Source organism: Haliotis rufescens, unplaced genomic scaffold, assembly GCF_023055435.1.
Source record: "Haliotis rufescens isolate VD_foot unplaced genomic scaffold, xgHalRufe1.0.p SCAF_10, whole genome shotgun sequence".
Classification (NCBI taxonomy): Eukaryota; Metazoa; Mollusca; class Gastropoda; order Lepetellida; family Haliotidae; genus Haliotis; species Haliotis rufescens.
The window spans coordinates 15,360,649-15,383,446 of NW_025963780.1; the positions used below are offsets into that span (position 1 = coordinate 15,360,649).

The window sequence follows — 22,798 nt, forward strand, 5'->3', positions numbered from 1 at the left end:
GAAGTGATAATAGTTGCCCCACACCATGCTCACTCCTCACTCCTGTGAGTCTGTGTGCGTTTATGTGCGTCTGTGTGAATGTGTATGCCTGTGTGTGTGTGTGTGGCTCTGTGTGGCTCTGTGTGTGAGTCTGTGTGTGAGTCTGTGTGCGTTTATGTGCGTCTGTGTGAATGTGTATGCCTGTGTGTGTGTGTGTGGCTCTGTGTGGCTCTGTGTGTGTGAACTTACATACTAATGTCTTGTGTGTGTCTGTGTGTGTGTCTGTATGTGAGTCTGTATGTGTTTATGTGCGTCTGTGTGAATGTGTATGCCTGTGTGTGTGTGTGTGTGTGTGTGTGGCTCTGTGTGGCTCTGTGTGTGTGAACTTACATACTAATGTCTTGTGTGTGTCGTCCTCGTGATGCTTCCACCCTCTCACGCAGTTCCTCGATGCTCACCAGGCCTGGAAAATATGGTACACAACAGAGATCACTTTTTTCGCCTCTCTCTCACATTGATAAGCAAACGTTACATCTCATTACATCTACATCATCAACTTTCAAATAGCAGTGTTTGAAGTCTTGAATCAAAGTTACTCTTGAATCAAATTATGACATAAAATCGTTCTCATTATCATGATTATTGTGTGGTCATCTACATTACCATCTTCATGCTGTCTGAACGATTATGTTTCAGGGTGATCATTAATGTTTGGTTTGTCTGGTTATTAAATATGTCTTTATAAATTATTGATTAGTTTTAGGAACGTCAAACTTGTTCATATTCTAATGGGAGAGGTAACTTTGAACATTAGACTGACAAGATATATTCATGGATCATATTGCTCTCATATTCAGGTTGATAAATTGACTCACCCCCATTTCTGTGACTTGTGGCCAAACAGACTTCAACAATCTGCACCCCCAGTTCGTAGTAGAAATCTCCGACGCCCAGCATCTCTGCCCAGAAACCCTTGCTGGCTGTAATGTGACAAACATGTCAGATATACCCACAATAGTCCCACACAGACTGACACTATACATCATGACATACACAAACCCTTGCTGGCTGTAATGTGACAAACATGTCAGGTATACCCACAATAGCCCCACACAGACTGACACTATACATCATGATACACAAACCCTTGCTGGCTGTAATGTGACAAACATGTCAGATATACCCACAATAGTCCCACACAGACTGACACTATACATCATGACATACACAAACCCTTGCTGGCTGTAATGTGACAAACATGTCAGGTATACCCACAATAGCCCCACACAGACTGACACTATACAGCATGATATACAAACCCTTGCTGGCTGTAATGTGACAAACATGTCAGATATACTCACAATAGCCCCACACAGACTGACACTATACATCATGATACACAAACCCTTGCTGGCTGTAATGTGACAAACATGTCAGATATACACACAATAGCCCCACACAGACTGACACTATACATCATGACATACACAAACCCTTGCTGACTGTAATGTGACAAACATGTCAGATATACCCACAATAGCCCCACACAGACTGACACTATACATCATGATATACAAACCCTTGCTGGCTGTAATGTGACAAACATGTCAGATATACCCACAATAGCCCCACACAGACTGACACTATACATCATGACATACACAAACCCTTGCTGGCTGTAATGTGACAAACATGTCAGATATACCCACAATAGCCCCACACAGACTGACACTATACATCATGACATACACAAACCCTTGCTGACTGTAATGTGACAAACATGTCAGGTATACTCACAATAGCCCCACACAGACTGACACGAAACATCATGACATACACAAACCCTTGCTGGCTGTAATGTGACAAACATGTCAGATATACCCACAATAGCCCCACACAGACTGACACTATACATCATGATACACAAACCCTTGCTGACTGTAATGTGACAAACATGTCAGATATACCCACAATAGCCCCACACAGACTGACACTATACATCATGACATACACAAACCCTTGCTGACTGTAATGTGACAAACATGTCAGATATACTCACAATAGCCCCACACAGACTGACACTATACATCATGACATACACAAACCCTTGCTGGCTGTAATGTGACAAACATGTCAGATATACACACAATAGCCCCACACAGACTGACACTATACATCATGACATACACAAACCCTTGCTGGCTGTAATGTGACAAACATGTCAAATATACTCACAATAGCCCCACACAGACTGACACTATACATCATGATACACAAACCCTTGCTGACTGTAATGTGACAAACATGTCAGATATACACACAATAGCCCCACACAGACTGACACTATACATCATGATACACAAACCCTTGCTGACTGTAATGTGACAAACATGTCAAATATACTCACAATAGCCCCACACAGACTGACACTATACATCATGATACACAAACCCTTGCTGACTGTAATGTGACAAACAAGTCAGATATACACACAATAGCCCCACACAGACTGACACTATACATCATGATATACACAAACCCTTGCTGGCTGTAATATGACAAACATGTCAGATATACTCACAATAGCCCCCACACAGACTGACACTATACATCATGACATACACAAACCCTTGCTGGATGTAATGTGACAAACAAGTCAGATATACTCACAATAGCCCCACACAGACTGACACTATACATCATGACATACACAAACCCTTGCTGGCTGTAATGTGACAAACATGTCAGATATACACACAATAGTCCCACACAGACTGACACTATACATCATGATACACAAACCCTTGCTGGCTGTAATGTGACAAACATGTCAAATATACTCACAATAGCCCCACACAGACTGACACTATACATCATGATACACAAAACCTTGCTGACTGTAATGTGAGAAACAAGTCAGATATGGGTCATTCTCAAAAAATGTCAGAATTTCAACTAAGCAAAAACATCAAAATTGTCTTTTGTAAAATTCCTTTTTTATTGACTCAGTACACAAAGTAACTTCTGAATAATAATGTTAAGCAAAATGACACCTTAATAATCAATGATGTCCTAATTATGATAATTAATTAACACTGAATAGGAAAAATATGTCTGTCCTGTTACCATGTTTACAATTATATTTTCTGTAACAATATTTTTCAAAGTTCAACACAAATCATGTCAGTTCTTGTTTTTAAATGTATTGTTTAATATTTCAATGAGTACAATTAAAAAGAGGTTGGATACATTATTTTATGGACAGATTTGTCCAGCATTTGAGTCAAATGAAAACATTTGAATTCATTCAAATCCAATATGACAAACATACCCTGATTATTGCATCATATATTTGACACATATGCTTCATTAGATGATATATGTTTGAATTCAAATATGTTCTTCTGAAAAATAAAAATAAATAATCAGTATATTTCTATTTTAAGTGCTGGTAACAGGACAGACAACGTAGTAACAGGACGGACAATTGAAAGTAACAGGACGGACAATCGGCTTTGATTGCAGATAACTATAACGTTCAGGAGTTTCAAGATTTTGAAATATCTGACAAATACGAAAAAAGTATGTGCAATTGATTACACCTGAACATATAAGGTGTAATTAACTGAATATTCTTGTATGTAATCTGAACTATAGAAACCGGTCGGTAACAGGACGGACAATTGAAAGTAACAGGACGGACAAACTTATGTTTGCAGTCAACTATCCTGTTCAGAAGTTCAAAGTTTTGAACTCTGACAAATAAGAAAATGTTTTGCTTAATTAACAGTATCTGATCATATGGATGTTATTAACTGAATGTTCTTCTATGTAATGTGAATGTAGGATAATGGTAGGTAACAGCACAGACGGAAGTAACGCCAAAGACAATAACTTTTGCATTTTGGGTTAATCCCTAGAATTACAAAGAATTTAAATTGATTTAAACTTACACTAAATAGTCATGTGACAGTTTTTGTCATGAAGCAACAACACAATAACCAACTTTATCCATGTCAAACATCAACATAATCTTGTCAGAAGATTTCCTGTTGAAGCTGTATTCTTTTGCAATTGTATTCGCAAATACTCAAATAAACGGTCTGAAAAGGTGAATTATAGTTTCCTTAAAAGTACAATTCACTTGTATCTATGATTATTTGATTAGTGCCAGAATTAAATGGTGTCTTTCATTCACCCATAAACCACAGGTTGTTTATTGTTTCTGTTTTATCATATCTGTAATAGCTTCCCAGTAAATGTTTTCAACACTGAAGTGGGAAGCAGTGCCTTCAATCTTCTTTCGTTCAGGAATGATGGTAATAATGTCCTCGTGCTTGTACCAGCATTTGTCAAGCAGGAGTCTTGGCCAAAAGAATCATTTTTGATCCCATTTTTTGCCAGGCTTGTGCATGCATTCCACATATATATCATAGGTAGAAGCATCTATGTATCCAGGATATGGCAAACCATCATATAACACAACCACACATTTTCCAAGACACTCTTCTGTATCATCTGGAACGGATAGTAAAATGTCACTCTCACTTTTCTCAACCTCACCCTTCTCCACCACACCACCTGTCCTCTCCACCTTTTTCTCAACCTCACCCTTCTCCACCACACCACCTGTCCTCTCCACCTTTTTCTCAACCTCACCCTTCTCCACCACACCACCTGTCCTCTCCACCTTTTTCTCAACCTCACCCTTCTCCACCACACCACCTGTCCTCTCCACCTTTTTCTCAACCTCACCCTTCTCCACCACACCACCTGTCCTCTCCACCTTTTTCTCAACCTCACCCTTCTCCACCACACCACCTGTCCTCTCCACACTTTTCTCAACCTCACCCTTCTTCACCACACCACCTGTCCTCTCCACACTTTTCTCAACCTCACCCTTCTCCACCACACCATCTGTCCTCTCCACACTTTTCTCAACCTCACCCTTCTCCACCACACCATCTGTCCTCTCAACACTTTTCACAACCTCACCCTTTTCCACCACACCATCTGTCCTCTCCACACTTTTCTCAACCTCACCCTTCTCCACCACACCTTTCACAACCTCACCCTTCTCCACCACACCATCTGTCCTCTCCACACTTTTCACAACCTCACCCTTTTCCACCACACCATCTGTCCTCTCAACACTTTTCACAACCTCACCCTTTTCCACCACACCACCTGTCTTCTCCACCCTTCTGTTGTTTTTGCATCAGATAACTATCTTCAACAAAGTAGTCTATTTTTTTATGTATATATGTTTTCTTCTAAACTGTGATAAATTTGAAAACATATCTCTTAATGTTTCATAAAATTAGAATATTTAGTGATTGGATAAGAAACGTTAGATAAAGATGACCAAATGTCTGTGCTGTTACTTTTAAGTCTTAACCAATTTTTTTTTATTTAGCTTGGAAGATTTGTTCAGCCATAGCGTCTTGAATGCCTGTGTTATTACAAAAGAATTATTTGTGTTAATATGGTAATTATATTATTGATTGGTTATACTAGGAAAGACAGTTTAAGGTGATGATAAGTCTGTGCTGTTACCACGGAATGTCTGTGCTGTTACTTTTTCATCAGATAACTATCTTCAACAAAGTAGTCTATTTTTTATGTATATGTTTTCTTCTAAACTGTGATAAATTTGAAAACATATGTCTTAATGTTTTATAAAATTTGAATATTGAGTGATTGGACAAGAATAGTTAGATAAAGCTGACCAAATGTCTGTGCTGTTACCAATATTTGTCTCTGCTGTTACTTTTAAGTCTTGAGCAACTTGTTTTTATTCAGCTTGGAAGATTTGTACAACTTTAGCCTCTTGAATGTCTGTGTTATTTCAAAAGGAATTATTTGAGTTATTATGGTAATTATGTTATTGATTGGTTAAACAAGGAAAGACAGTTTAAGATGATGATAAGTCTGTGCTGTTACCACGGAATGTCTGTCCTGTTACATGTTTGAAGGTAACAGCACAGACAGTAACAGCATAGACAAATTGACATTAATTACAGTTTTTTTTAATGAGACCTCCCTTGAAATGTTGAGACCACATGACATTGTGAACAATTCATATTTTCTAATATTCTGAAAAAATGGTTTTAGAAAAAAATATTTGTTTTGGCAAAAATGAGCAGTAACAGCACAGACATAAGAAAAGAGTATTCATGATAGGAATAAACTTCCCTGTCAAGCAGAATTATCCAAGGTCTTCTCTCACTTGAAGGACACTGCTGCCATGATAGTACAGGAAGTAAGCTGTATTTCTGTTATTTTGAATTATTGGAATCTTGAAGGATTATTTATTTTTCAGTTTTGATCCATCCTGGTAACAGGACAGACACTTTTTTATGTACAAGTGTTTCTTACCAAAAACCAATATAAATAAAAGAGTGTATCTTCAAAAGATAAGTTTATATCATGAGTTAGAAAGGTAATGTACAATATATAAACATTATTTACATAATATTTTTTATTTTTAGCAACATTAAACAATGTTGATGTGCAAACATAGGGTTACGGACACACCCTTCAGCTCAATTGAACCGCAATTAAGCAGTTTTAATTAAAATAAAATACCTAATAAGAAATACTGAAACTTAACTTTCAGACACCATGGTATGTTCTACGAAAAACACTTGTGTTTAAACATATCTAAAATAAATATTTTAATTGTTATTCAACACGGACTAAAAAACTCACTTTTTTTGAGAATGACCCATATACACACAATAGTCCCACACAGACTGACACTATACATCATGATACACAAACCCTTGCTGGCTGTAATATGACAAACATGTCAGATATACTCACAATAGCCCCCACACAGGCTGACACTATACATCATGACATACACAAACCCTTGCTGGATGTAATGTGACAAACAAGTCAGATATACTTACAATAGCCTCACACAGACTGACACTATACATCATGACATACACAAACCCTTGCTGGCTGTAATGTGACAAACATGTCAGATATACACACAATAGCCCCACACAGACTGACACTATACATCATGACATACACAAACCCTTGCTGGCTGTAATGTGACAAACATGTCAGGTATACTCACAATAGCCCCACACAGACTGACACTCTACATCATGACATACACAAACCCTTGCTGGCTGTAATGTGACAAACATGTCAGATATACACACAATAGCCCCACACAGACTGACACTATACATCATGATACACAAACCCTTGCTGGCTGTAATGTGACAAACATGTCAGATATACACACAATAGCCCCACACAGACTGACACGAAACATCATGACATACACAAACCCTTGCTGGCTGTAATGTGACAAACATGTCAGATATACACACAATAGCCCCACACAGACTGACACTATACATCATGATATACAAACCCTTGCTGGCTGTAATGTGACAAACATGTCAGATATACCCACAATAGCCCCACACAGACTGACACGAAACATCATGACATACACAAACCCTTGCTGACTGTAATGTGACAAACATGTCAGATATACACACAATAGCCCCCCACAGACTGACACTATACATCATGATATACACAAAACCCTTGCTGGCTGTAATGTGACAAACATGTCAGATATACTCACAATAGCCCTACACAGACTGACACTCTACATCATGACATACACAAACCCTTGCTGGCTGTAATGTGACAAACATGTCAGATATACTCACAATTGTCCCACACAGACTGACACTATACATCATGACATACACAAACCCTTGCTGGATGTAATGTGACAAACATGTCAGATATACTCACAATAGCCCTACACAGACAGACACTATACATCATGATATACACAAACCCTTGCTGGCTGTAATGTGACAAACATGTCAAATATACTCACAATAGCCCCACACAGACTGACACTATACATCATGATACACAAACCCTTGCTGACTGTAATGTGAGAAACAAGTCAGATATACACACAATAGCCCCACACAGACTGACACTATACATCATGATATACACAAACCCTTGCTGGCTGTAATATGACAAACATGCCAGATATACTCACAATAGCCCCACACAGACTGACACTATACATCATGACATACACAAACCCTTGCTGGATGTAATGTGACAAACAAGTCAGATATACTTACAATAGCCTCACACAGACTGACACTATACATCATGACATACACAAACCCTTGCTGGCTGTAATGTGACAAACATGTCAGATATACACACAATAGCCCCACACAGACTGACACTATACATCATGACATACACAAACCCTTGCTGGCTGTAATGTGACAAACATGTCAGGTATACTCACAATAGCCCCACACAGACTGACACTCTACATCATGACATACACAAACCCTTGCTGGCTGTAATGTGACAAACATGTCAGATATACACACAATAGCCCCACACAGACTGACACTATACATCATGACATACACAAACCCTTGCTGGCTGTAATGTGACAAACATGTCAGATATACCCACAATAGCCCCACACAGACCGACACTATACATCATGACATACACAAACCCTTGCTGGCTGTAATGTGACAAACATGTCAGATATACCCACAATAGTCCCACACAGACTGACACTATACATCATGATATACACAAACCCTTGCTGGCTGTAATGTGACAAACATGTCAGATATACTCACAATTGTCCCACACAGACTGACACTATACATCATGACATACACAAACCCTTGCTGACGGTAATGTGACAAACATGTCAGATATACCCACAATAGCCCCACACAGACTGACACTATACATCATGATATACACAAAACCCTTGCTGGCTGTAATGTGACAAACATGTCAGATATACTCACAATAGCCCTACACAGACTGACACTATACATCATGATATACACAAACCCTTGCTGACGGTAATCTAACAAACATGTCAGATATACCCACAATAGCCCCACACAGACTGACACTATACATCATGACATACACAAACCCTTGCTGACTGTAATGTGACAAACATGTCAGATATACTCACTATAGCCCCACACAGACTGACACTATACATCATGACATACACAAACCCTTGCTGACTGTAATGTGACAAACATGTCAGATATACTCACAAAAGTCCCACACAGACTGACACTATAGATCATGACATACACAAACCCTTGCTGGCTGTAATGTGACAAACATGTCAGGTATACTCACAATAGCCCCACACAGACTGACACTATACATCATGACATACACAAACCCTTGCCGGCTGTAATGTGACAAACATGTCAGATATACACACAATAGCCCCACACAGACTGACACTATACATCATGACATACACAAACCCTTGCTGGCTGTAATGTGACAAACATGTCAGATATACACACAATAGCCCCACACAGACTGACACTATACATCATGATATACAAACCCTTGCTGGCTGTAATGTGACAAACATGTCAGATATACCCACAATAGCCCCACACAGACTGACACGAAACATCATGACATACACAAACCCTTGCTGACTGTAATGTGACAAACATGTCAGATATACCCACAATAGCCCCCCACAGACTGACACTATACATCATGATATACACAAAACCCTTGCTGGCTGTAATGTGACAAACATGTCAGATATACTCACAATAGCCCTACACAGACTGACACTCTACATCATGACATACACAAACCCTTGCTGGCTGTAATGTGACAAACATGTCAGATATACCCACAATAGACCCACACAGACTGACACTATACATCATGATATACAAACCCTTGCTGGCTGTAATGTGACAAACATGTCAGATATACTCACAATTGTCCCACACAGACTGACACTATACATCATGACATACACAAACCCTTGCTGACGGTAATGTGACAAACATGTCAAATATACCCAAAATAGCCCCACACAGACTGACACTATACATCATGACATACACAAACCCTTGCTGGCTGTAATGTGACAAACATGTCAGATATACACACAATAGCCCCACACAGACTGACACTATACATCATGATATACAAACCCTTGCTGGCTGTAATGTGACAAACATGTCAGATATACTCACAATAGCCCCACACAGACTGACACTATACATCATGACATACACAAACCCTTGCTGGCTGTAATGTGACACACATGTCAGATATACACACAATAGCTCCACACAGACTGACACTATACATCATGACATACACAAACCCTTGCTGGCTGTAATGTGACACACATGTCAGATATACACACAATAGCCTGGAACTGTAGACGGAACTCACTCACACAGCAAGCTAGTACTCACATGCCAGAGGGTCAACACCTATAGAGGCACACATCTCCTGGAACTGTAGACGGAACTCACTCACTCACTCACACAGCAAGCTAGTACTCACATGCCAGAGGGTCAACACCTATAGAGGCACACATCTCCTGGAACTGTAGACGGAACTCACTCACTCACTCACTCACACAGCAAGCTAGTACTCACATGCCAGAGGGTCAACACCTATAGAGGCACACATCTCCTGGAACTGTAGACGGAACTCACTCACACAGCAAGCTAGTACTCACATGCCAGAGGGTCAACACCTATAGAGGCACACATCTCCTGGAACTGTAGACGGAACTCAGGGTCCTTCTTGATGTCACCTTTGTGCTTCGTGGCAAAGTCCTCCAGATTCTTCTTGAACATTTCCATTTGACTTGCCATCTGACATATACGGGGTATGTGAGGACATATTTCAATTTCTTTAAGCTTTACTATATTTATCATAAACTTCATTTGAAACATTCAGGGTTTTAGTGAAAGTTTCATGTCACCAAGAAAGTTGTTTCATGAATATTTACTTCAGACATTCATAATTCAGGTCATCATCATGTTGCAGGGTCTAGTCATCATATTGCAGGGCCAACTCATCATGTTGCAGGGCCTACTGATCATGTTGCAAGGTCTAGTCATCATGTTGCAGGGCCTACTCATCATGTTGCAAGGTCTAGTCATCATGTTGCAGGGTCTACTCATGTTGCAGGGTCTACTCATCATGTTGCAGGGTCTACTCATCATGTTGCAGGGCCTACTCATCATGTTGCAGGGCCTACTCATCATGTTGCAGGGCCTACTCATCATGTTGCAGGGCCTACTCATCATGTTGCAGGGTCTACTCATCATGTTGCAAGGTCTAGTCATCATGTTGCAGGGTCTACTCATCATGTTGCAGGGCCTACTCATCATGTTGCAGGGCCTACTCATCATGTTGCAGGGCCTACTCATCATGTTGCAGGGCCTACTCATCATGTTGCAAGGTCTAGTCATCATGTTGAACGGCCTACACATCATGTTGCAGGGCCTACTCATCATGTTGCAAGGTCTAGTCATCATGTTGCAGGGTCTACTCATGTTGCAGGGTCTTCTCACCATGTTGCAGGGTCTAGTCATCATGTTGCAGGGTCTACTCATCATGTTGCAGGGTCTAGTCATCATGTTGCAGGGTCTAGTCATCATGTTGCAGGGCCTACTCATCATGTTGCAGGGCCTACTCATCATGTTGCAAGGTCTAGTCATCATGTTGCAGGGTCTTATCATGTTGCAGGGTCTACTCATCATGTTGCAGGGTCTAGTCATCATGTTGCAGGGTCTAGTCATTATGTGGCAAGGTCTAGTCATCATGTTGCAGGGTCTAGTCATCATGTTGCAGGGCCTAGTCATCATGTTGCAGGGCCTAGTCATCATGTTGCAGGGTCTAGTCATTATGTGGCAGGGTCTAGTCATCATGTTGCAGGGTCTACTCATCATGTTGCAGGGTCTAGTCATCATGTTGCAGGGGCTACTCATCATGTTGCAGGGTCTAGTCATCATGTTGCAGGGCCTAGTCATCATGTTGCAAGGCCAACTCATCATGTTGCAGGGCCTACTCATCATGTTGCAGGGTCTAGTCATCATGCTGCAGGGTCTAGTCATTATGTGGCAGGGTCTACTCATCATGTTGCAGGGTCTAGTCATCATGCTGCAGGGTCTAGTCATTATGTTGCAGGGTCTAGTCATCATGTTGCAGGGTCTAGTCATCATGTTGCAGGGCCTAGTCATCATGTTGCAGGGCCTAGTCATCATGTTGCAGGGTCTAGTCATTATGTGGCAGGGTCTAGTCATCATGTTGCAGGGTCTACTCATCATGTTGCAGGGCCTAGTCATCATGTTGCAAGGCCAACTCATCATGTTGCAGGGCCTACTCATCATGTTGCAGGGTCTAGTCATCATGTTGCAGGGTCTAGTCATTATGTGGCAAGGTCTAGTCATCATGTTGCAGGGTCTAGTCATCATGTTGCAGGGCCTAGTCATCATGTTGCAGGGCCTAGTCATCATGTTGCAGGGTCTAGTCATTATGTGGCAGGGTCTAGTCATCATGTTGCAGGGTCTACTCATCATGTTGCAGGGCCTAGTCATCATGTTGCAAGGCCAACTCATCATGTTGCAGGGCCTACTCATCATGTTGCAGGGTCTAGTCATCATGCTGCAGGGTCTAGTCATCATGCTGCAGGGTCTAGTCATTATGTTGCAGGGTCTAGTCATCATGCTGCAGGGTCTAGTCATCATGTTGCAGGGCCTAGTCATCATGCTGCAGGGTCTAGTCATTATGTTGCAGGGTCTAGTCATCATGCTGCAGGGTCTAGTCATCATGCTGCAGGGTCTAGTCATTATGTTGCAGGGTCTAGTCATCATGCTGCAGGGTCTAGTCATCATGCTGCAGGGTCTAGTCATTATGTTGCAGGGTCTAGTCATCATGCTGCAGGGTCTAGTCATTATGTGGCAGGGTCTACTCATCGCGCTTCTTGTTCTCTTGCATACTTATCGTACAAATAGTGAACATAAGTACTGTCACAGTTTCACAATATTAAATCCTTGAATAAATAAATGTTCAACAAGTCTGTTGCCATGTGACATAAGTGATTGAGTGTGTGAGTTTGGTTTTACGCCGCTTTTAGCAATATTCCAGCAATATCACAGTGGGGGACACCAGAAATGGGCTTCACACATTGTACCCATGTCGGGAATTGAACCCGGGTCTTCGGCGTGACGAGCGAACGCTTTAACCACTAGGCTACCCGACCGCCCCCCATGTGACATGAACATGGACATAACCATGATAACTCGTGCTGACATGTGCTATTAGCAGACTGCTGTCTATAATGGTCTAACATCGTCTAAAACTAGACTACCGGTATATACATAAAACAATCACCCACAAAGAAACTGGTTTAGACAGATTCTGCTGAAGGACAACATACCTGCACAACCTGGTCCTCAGCCAGCACGGACCCCTTGTCCTTGTACCTCGCCTGGGGAAAATAAGGGAACCCGTGTCATCACATTGTCTGTGGTTATCATGGCCACAGCCTATCTATCCCACTTGTACATCACATTGTCTGTGGTTATCATGGCCTTAACCTATCTATCCTACTTATACATCACATTGTCTGTGGTTATCATGGCCATAACCTATCTATCCCACTTATACATCACATTGTCTGTGGTTATCATGGCCTTAACCTATCTATCCTACTTATACATCACATTGTCTGTGGTTATCATGGCCATAACCTATCTATCCCACTTATACATGACATTGTCTGTGGTTACCATGGCCAAAACCTATCTATCCCACTTATACATCACATTGTCTGTGGTTACCATGGCCATAACCTATCTATCCTACTTATACATCACATTGTCTGTGGTTATCATGGCCTTAACCTATCTATCCCACTTATACATCACATTGTCTGTGGTTACCATGGCCTTAACCTATCTATCCCACTTATACATGACATTGTCTGTGGTTACCATGGCCATAACCTATCTATCCTACTTATACATCACATTGTCTGTGGTTATCATGGCCTTAACCTATCTATCCCACTTATACATCACATTGTCTGTGGTTACCATGGCCATAACCTATCTATCCCACTTATACATCACATTGTCTGAGGTTACCATGGCCTTAACCTATCTATCCCACTTATACATCACATTGTCTGTGGTTATCATGGCCATAACCTATCTATCCCACTTATACATGACATTGTCTGTGGTTACCATGGCCAAAACCTATCTATCCCACTTATACATCACATTGTCTGTGGTTATCATGGCCATAACCTATCTATCCTACTTATACATCACATTGTCTGTGGTTATCATGGCCTTAACCCATCTATCCCACTTATACATCACATTGTCTGTGGTTACCATGGCCTTAACCTATCTATCCCACTTATACATGACATTGTCTGTGGTTACCATGGCCATAACCTATCTATCCTACTTATACATCACATTGTCTGTGGTTATCATGGCCTTAACCTATCTATCCCACTTATACATCACATTGTCTGTGGTTACCATGGCCATAACCTATCTATCCCACTTATACATCACATTGTCTGTGGTTACCATGGCCTTAACCTATCTATCCCACTTATACATCACATTGTCTGTAGTTATCATGGCCATAACCTATCTATCCTACTTATACATCACATTGTCTGTAGTTATCATGGCCATAACCTATCTATCCCACTTATACATGACACAGGGGACAAGTCTCAGGGTTTTACACACAAATGTAAAGAATGAACACAGAAAACAAATATACCATATTCTTTGTACCTATAGTGCATCAAGAGCAGTTATGGGTGTCTGTTATTTCATTCATCAATTGTGACCACTGTCCACATGATCATTGATTCATTCCAGGCTCTAAAGTAATTATCTACACATACAGTACACCACAAAATGTCCTTACTTTGCAGGACCCTCATATTGCCTGCAAGGACCCTTAACATTAATTACTGGGGGTCCTCTGGATGGACCCCTACTTTTGTTTGTCATGGTAAAACTCTGTAATCTAGTGACAACTCACAGTCCCAGCAAGTTGGATTTACATAATTCAAAATTAGTCTGCTATTTTCAAGCATAAATGTTAAATTAATCAGTAAATGATTATTCTAACATATTTACAGAGAGACAATGACTCAGTTTCTCAAATGTCCGTAGTAAGAATGTCTAGATCTACACAGGAAATGGTCACCAGTCAGTGAAGGGTATTTCCTCCCTACAAAGTTCATAAACAACTTACTGTTTTGAAAAAACCCCAGCATTAGCATGACGAATATTACATACAATCACTATGAAGGATGATACAATATCTGACACATAACTATGATAACACTGAGTAGTGAGTTTTAGGGATTAAATTCTGATTGACTTAGTTGGAATGAACATTTACCACACATCAGGGTCATGTGGGAGGCCAGCCCAAAGTAATGCAGGCTAGACGTTAGATGTTTAGCATGATGTACTTGGTGTACCCACGGACACAGGTATGGCGTGAACAAACAAAGTTTCACAGCAAATCTCACATTCTACCCATATATCATCACTTCAGGGCATGTCTAGAGAATGCAGCTCTGCAAATGAGGTGACTCAGATATAACACTATTTCAGGTACATGACCCAGTGCTGCTGATGACAGCCTTATGTAGAACATTGTAGAAAGAAAGCCAAAAGTTTAGAACATTAAATCACTACTTAAGTGAAAGATATATGTGAACACAGGTACAGTGATGATGCGTGGCGACATATTAATGATGATAATCAGGTTGAGGCTGGGAAACCCACGACTACAAACAAGCGCCTAAACATGCCTCTGCATATCCTGGCAGCTAAGGGATGCAATTGTGCAAATTCGCATAAAGAAGTAGTGCAATTTACCAGATGCACTTTTTCAGGTTTCAGTTAGATTCGTGTGGAGGATTGAACTGACGTTACCAGCTTTAAGCTATGCTTGGCAAATGAGTTCATCAAAATATCTAACACTTTACCAAGGGACCATAGGCGCCATCACAAATAGGGCCTAAGGACAGTAGAGGGGAAAGGGGGTGTTTGATTGGCCAGTGGTGCCTAACCCTAAGGATCTGTGTTTGATTGGACAGTGGTGCCCAACCCTAAGGATCTGTGTTTGATTGGCAAGTGGTGCCCAACACTAAGGATCTGTGTTTGATTGGCAAGTGGTGGCCAACATGAAGGGTCTGTGTTTGATTGGCAAGTGGTGCCCAACACTAAGGATCTGTGTTTGATTGGCAAGTGGTGCCCAACACTAAGGATCTGTGTTTGATTGGCAAGTGGTGGCCAACATGAAGGGTCTGTGTTTGATTGGCAAGTGGTGCCCAACACTAAGGATCTGTGTTTGATTGGCAAGTGGTGCCCAACACTAAGGATCTGTGTTTGATCAGAAAGGGGTAGCTAACCCTAACATAAAGGGGTGCTTGATATAAAAGGGGATCCAAGGGCTAAGGATAGAGTTGAGGGTAACCTACCCTCATCCTAACACAATTATACAGGTCTAAGGATCGATGAGGAACATAAGATCTGCTAAGCGAGAGCCACAGTCAGCAGCCGGAGCTAACTAGTGCTATATAGGAGGTAGGGAAAACCTAATTCATTAAACGTTATTGACTCTTTCAATTTGCCTCGACTTGATATTTCATGTTAAGAAATAGCTCTGATGTGTTATTTCACAAGAGTCGTGTTGTATTGAATTTGCAAATAAATTACATTTTTTCTTTTTCTTCTTGTGAATCATTATTACTCGTTACCCCATATTTTATATCAAAACCGGGAATACTATGTTGTAAATTTGGGGGAAACAATATCAACCAAAGCCTGCGATGGTTCGTCTGACAAGTTGCTACCAAGTTTATATGTTACAATAATATGAGACGCAGTCCTAGTTTATACATTCAAAAACATAAACTTGACAATGATATGGTTAAAATCACTATGACATTGACAAGTAAGAATTGAATCTTTATGAATTATGAACTAATGTACACGATAATTATCCGTGATTGTGAAATTGGTGGAAAAAATTAACTGTGATCTGTGAAAAGGTGGTCTGAATTACATGTGAACAATTATTGTGCAGCAGCATTCCCTGCCCTCTATATAAGCTGCGCCTGGTCAACTGCATTGCTGCCACATAGACAATTTGATAAATGAGTGAACTTAGGGTTCTGAAAAATGTTCCATGTTGAACAACACTCATCAGAAAAATGTAAATACTGAGGCCTATCACAGTGTGTGATGTGACATCTAAACCTCGAAATATACTGTAGTGTACACATGGATTACCTCTGCGAGGTTTTTGTTTTTGATGGCAGCTATTCCGGGTCCCCGCCGACGCATGGTTACAGTGGAAATTGGTTTCTAATGACGGAAAAATTGTTCTGTCAGTGCTGCAGCCTGCAGTCAATCTTTGCTACCGGAAAAAGGAAGCAACTGATTTATCAAAGGTAGACAACTCTGGTTCGTCGCAGATTCCGCTGTGGTCATGTACTTGCGGCTTCGATTTTAGTCGTTCGAATCATCATATCAGAGATACATTTCATATCCATATTGTAAACAAATAGGCCTATTTGCAAATAGACTGTCCCTGTTCTGGTTGAATATACTTCACGCCTTTCATTTGGAATCGCTCTATTTTGGGGCGTATGGCAATGAAATTAATAAACTTGAAGGACTTGTTTGTACATCAGACTTGATAGTATTATACAAGTAGTTTCAGTTTTGTTCATAAACGACCACTTCTGCACTCAAAAACCTTTTTTTTAATTGCCCTACACAATCCACTAAATTATATATAACTGTTTAATTGTCATTCTAGAAGTTGGTTGTTGTCACTCCATCTTGATAACGGTGTAATAATCTACATTGAAACGTCGCTATATGTAATAAACCAGAAGTTATTATTTGAATAAATCAACTGGAAAACATTATACATTTTATAAAATTATCTCATATAAGGCTACATATAACTGGACATAAATGGTGGCGTAAAATCTTAGCGGCCAAACAAAGAGCCCGAGAGATTCCAGGTTAAAATTGGTCCCAAGGAAGCCACGCTTGTCGTTAGAGGAGACTGAAATGTGTTGAATCGTTACGCGACATCTTTGGACGTTGCTCATAATGTCAACCACCTGTTTGTTTTACAGGCAATCCGTGAAGATCCGGGTTACAATAGGTCTTCAGAAACCCATGCTTGCCGTAAAAGGCGACTATGCTTGTCGTAAGAGGCGACTAACGGGATCGGGTGGTCAGGCTCGCTGACTGGGTTTGATGCATTGTCGTATTCAAATTGTGTGGATCGATGCTCATGATGTCAATCACTAGACTGTCGGATCCAGACTCGATTATATACAGACCGCCGTCATTTAGCTGGAATATTGCTGAGTGCGCCGTAAAACAACAAATAAACCCACAAATCACACACATGATCTGAATACATCCGTCAACATAGATTCGGAGCGATTGTCCTACATTTCTTTGTGACGTCATATCATGTTATGTTTTCTCTGGACGATGACGTCACGAAAACGGCATACATCATCCAAGATGGATGCCAATCATAAGGGGCCACCGATCCTAGCCCGTACAAAGGCGCTGACTGACAGGGAGGTTTACTGGATGAGCGATGTCTTCTACAGATCGGCCTTTTATGTGGTTCTCCTGTCATGGGTTATATGTTTATCGGGGCCGCTTTTTATGTTTGGGTAAGTTCACGTAGCGTGAAATTAAATTTCGTGTTTTCCTATTTTTGTAGTAAATTATCACAAGCATATATAATATATAATCATGCAGATTAGTCAAAATATTGTCGTGTTAGTTTACCCGTTAAGAGTCTCTTACAGCTCTATCTGCGGTAACCGTATCTTTATGCTGCTCCCTGGAAACTATTTCGATATTGACTTGTCGCTATACACGTTTATAAAGCAAACTCGTTTATAGGGAGCAGCACAACAATACGGTTACAGTACATCTCAAGTTAACATTGAAAATTTGTCAAGATGTATATTCCCTTTCTTTTCTGTTCAGCATTCCTAAATTGTTCATGACAAGTACAGATACTCAGACCAGCGAGCACGCTGAACATACTGGGGACGATGGAAACAGGAAAGAATGGATTTATCGTCACGTGCGTATTTTCAGGGTGTCTCTCCTGGTATAGTTGAAGAGGTCACCTCTGGATGTTGATATAGTCAAAGTGAAATAAACGACAATAAGGTATTAAAAGAGACCGGTTTTGGTCCCACATAGGATATAAATTATAATATAAACATTTCAACAATTGCATGTTTGGGCCTATGACAAATGCACAGATCTAGGCTAAAATGTGTCAGAAAGGCTTATGTTAGAGGTTTCAAATAAACTCCTTATCCTTCCTCGTCTTACTGACATTTCCTGATTATTAGCTAGATTTCAATGTACAGGATACGGTCACCGTTCTTGTTAGAATACGACATTTCACAAGACGGGTTAATTGAACTATAAAGTGCTAGGTAGTATACATATATCATATAGACTCCCTCAGTCTCCCTGCTCAAACAGTATACCTGCATTTCTTTATCCCAGCTACGGAAGATGGAGATGAGAGATACCGCATCAGCTTTCATTATGGTGGCCTGTGTGTTGAGAATGTGGCCCCGTACCTTCTGTCGTATACAGCTCTACTCATATACAGGTATTGTCTTAATGGCAATATTACTAATGCATGACTGTATATTACATGCAAAATATTGGCCCGTGAAGATCCGGGGTAGAATAGGTCTTCAGCAACCCATGCTTGCCGTAAAAGGCGACTATGCTTGTCGTAAAAGGCGACTAACGGGATCGGGTGGTCAGGCTCGCTGACTGGGTTGATGCATTGTCGTATTCCAATTGCGTGGATCGATGCTCATGTTATCAATCACTGGATTGTCTGGTCCAGACTCGATTGCTTACATACCGCCGTCATATGGTTGGAATATTGCTGAGTGCGGCGTTAAACAACAAACAAACAAAAAATATTAATAACAGAGTGTAGTTGTAAGGATATGACTGTTTGAAATAATAACGCAGTTTCTGAGATATATTCTTTCAAATATTGATGTTGTTTCGCGCCATGAATGCACATTTAAACAGCGTGTTATGGTCGTTGTTGTCATATTGGAGATGCGGTGAGCATTGGGCACTGTATACACTAACATTTAGTCCCAGGAATAGAGTTCTCTTATTTAAAAATACATATCTACAAAATAAAATAATATAATCCAAATGGAGCACAGAATAATCCTAGAATTGCCAAATCATTCTAGACTTGAAATATTGCTGAGTGAGGCGTCAAACAACAAACAAACAAACAAATTACATGCAAAATAGCATGGACACGGTGACGTCACTTCCGAAACGAAGATATGTAGGCCAGTGGGACAAGGGTATTTATCACAACAGAATGGAATATACCCTGGGAATACTCTGGGCATTTTAGGATGCGACCAACAAGGCGATCATAGCGCTGAGACGATCGGAACTCATATACTTTAATCTAAAGGTCACCACGCATATCGCAAAGATCGCGGGCCAAACTCTGGTACAAGAGATTCTCCGAGCTCTTACTGTGGAGGGTACATAATCAGTAAACCCCGGCTCTTTAACGTTCTGTATTTGCAGGCCGGGTAATAAGAAGACGTAACCGTGTCGCTCAAACCACAGGGCCCTACTTGAAGAAATTTCGCCAGGGTTTGCGCCACCTGGCGGATGTTACGGAAATTCTTCGTCTGGAGAAGGAGAAGCTCACTCGCAGGAGGAAGAAGGTCTACACGAAGTACAGCATTGCAGGTGTGGTTAAATACCTTTATCAGGAAAGTTCACACATATAAAGATTGTGTACATAATGTAGAGACGTTCGTATGAAGTCATCGAGTCGATGTTACCAACTACTAAATGGACTACTAATGCCATAACTATTGCTACTACTACTGCTGTTTTTCAGATTAAAATGTACACTGTAAGTTGTATGAATATTTCTTCTACAACTATTTCCTTTTCTACTACTACTACTACTACTACTACTACTACTACTACTACCACCACCACAGCTACAGTAACTATTGTTGCTGTCATCTATGTTCATGCTGGTGTGCGGATGATGTTGTTAACGAAAGCAACTTTGTATATTGACATACTCTGATGCTACTCCAACTGCTGCAGCTGCTGGTTGCTCCTTTTCAGTCACAAGAAACCCAAGCATGTTAAAATCTGTTGCATGTCTCCTTCGTGTTTTCAGAGGAGACAATACTTCGTGATATACGCAGTAAGGAAAGGCTTATCGGGTTCCTGAGGACGCAGATGCAATGCCAGACACTTGGGTTGAAGGAAGTAACGTCATCGGTGAAAGTCTCGCGAGACCGTCTCGAAGTACAACGAGACGAAAACAAGTCTATTATAGACCAATTAGAATACTTTGCCCAAATAGCACAGTTTCGTTAGTAGTGACAAGTTTTATTCTGTATTGGACAAGTATTGGGCTGAATGCGGCCCTGCAAACACAGGATATTGTGTGTGAGGAAGGGTTCCATACCGTGTCAAACAGTAAACAAGGCATAAGCATAAAAACACGACACAGGAAAGATTGGATACTTTATATCATAAAATTGAAACCATTTTGGACAGTTGTAAGATGATATATCCGGCAAATAAATAGGGATCGGGCTTGTTAACGTGCATCATTTTGTCTTTGATAACCAAAATATACGTATACTTACGTAAACAGATATATAAGTACAAATTTGGTCATATCAAGGCAGTATCCAATCTTGTGACTTGAAAAGAAGGTGAATTGGTGCACACATTCTCATAGGCTTGTTTACACGTTGTGATATAAACGAAGAAAGGCTTTGCAAAGTGAAACAATCGAAATAGGAAGCTTCCTATTATTTTTTTTCTACGAGGCCAATCATACCGGGGTTCATAGAAATCGTATGTGCCCAAGAGCATATATTCTCTCACGAAGCAGTCCTCGAACTGCGATTGGCTAATCACTTCTGCCAACTATGTCGTTGTGCATGTAAATATAGATAAGCCAAGAAATCCGTAATAAATACAACCTTATATTCGCGTCATGTTATACGATGTTTACGACACGTGCCAAAATTCTGGTCTCGTTTTGGAAATACCAGAGTTTAGGCATTCGTTGCTAAACATTGTATGACATGGACACGGACAATGGTAAGGTGAAATTGGGTTTAACGTCGCGTCCAAGATTTTTGCACTTATATAGCGACGTGCATGCACGTGTGTGTGTGTGGCTGCTTATACTAGTCCGGACTGATGCCGATTTATAGTGCTAGCACACTGAGATACCATGCCGCAGTTTAACATGAATACCCCACTCAGCCCAGTCCTTGTTTTAGCCCCTTAATGCCGAGCGCCAGACAGGGTAACAACAAGTACCCTCTTTTAACGTCTTTTGGTATGAGGCGGCCGGGGATCGAACCCCGGACCTTCCGCTCTGCGGGCGGACGCTCTACCCCTTGACCACTGAGGCGGTCTGACACGGACAATGTCCTCTATATATTAGTCCTGCCGAGCTTACTTTTCTATGCATTAATCAACAGGGACATGTCTCTACCTACAATATGTTTTCAAGCAGGAAGATACTTTTGATTGATAATAAATCCGTATAAAATATTGACTGACCACACACCGTCAAACCGCACCCTAAACACACCGCACCCTGCATGTGTCTGTAATATATGTACCATGTAAAGAAAATCACTTTCAACCTAGGTGTGTCTTTTTGTCTCAACCCCTGTACACACATTTATACCTGAACACGACACCCTATTCTAACAATGTAGAAAGTCTATTTAGATGTTATGATAAACATGCAGTTCATTGTTATACATGAAAGTGCCCTATCTAATGAAAGCCGGTGGCATATGGGC

General features: G+C 40.7%; 3 protein-coding genes across 3 annotated transcripts in view; 1 reads left to right on the top strand and 2 right to left on the bottom strand.

Moving 5' to 3' along the window:
- LOC124121255 (vacuolar-sorting protein SNF8-like) overlaps nucleotides 1-17,324 on the bottom strand; it is a 31,116-nt gene extending 13,792 nt beyond the window's left edge. Inside the window, exons 1-5 of the mRNA XM_046484213.2 lie at nucleotides 17,169-17,324; nucleotides 13,262-13,312; nucleotides 10,550-10,688; nucleotides 855-959; nucleotides 370-442 (exon numbers count right to left, since the gene is read on the bottom strand). Of these exons, the coding sequence (XP_046340169.1) occupies nucleotides 370-442; nucleotides 855-959; nucleotides 10,550-10,688; nucleotides 13,262-13,312; nucleotides 17,169-17,222 (422 nt within the window). The 5' untranslated portion in view covers nucleotides 17,223-17,324. The remainder of the gene's footprint in view (nucleotides 1-369; nucleotides 443-854; nucleotides 960-10,549; nucleotides 10,689-13,261; nucleotides 13,313-17,168) is intronic.
- Nucleotides 10,695-13,248, bottom strand: LOC125376046. Its single transcript, XM_048387334.1, has one exon. The coding sequence runs from the start codon at nucleotides 12,795-12,797 to the stop codon at nucleotides 10,842-10,844; it is 1,956 nt and encodes a 651-aa protein (XP_048243291.1). The 5' UTR covers nucleotides 12,798-13,248; the 3' UTR covers nucleotides 10,695-10,841.
- Nucleotides 17,325-18,410: 1,086 nt separating the features above from the next.
- On the top strand, nucleotides 18,411-21,966 carry LOC124121262. The gene is made up of 5 exons (XM_046484222.2): nucleotides 18,411-18,586; nucleotides 18,909-19,008; nucleotides 19,446-19,554; nucleotides 20,523-20,690; nucleotides 21,139-21,966. Exons 1-5 carry the CDS (start codon nucleotides 18,429-18,431, stop codon nucleotides 21,339-21,341), a joined length of 738 nt encoding a protein of 245 aa, XP_046340178.1. The 5' UTR covers nucleotides 18,411-18,428; the 3' UTR covers nucleotides 21,342-21,966.
- Nucleotides 21,967-22,798: the final 832 nt, after the last annotated feature.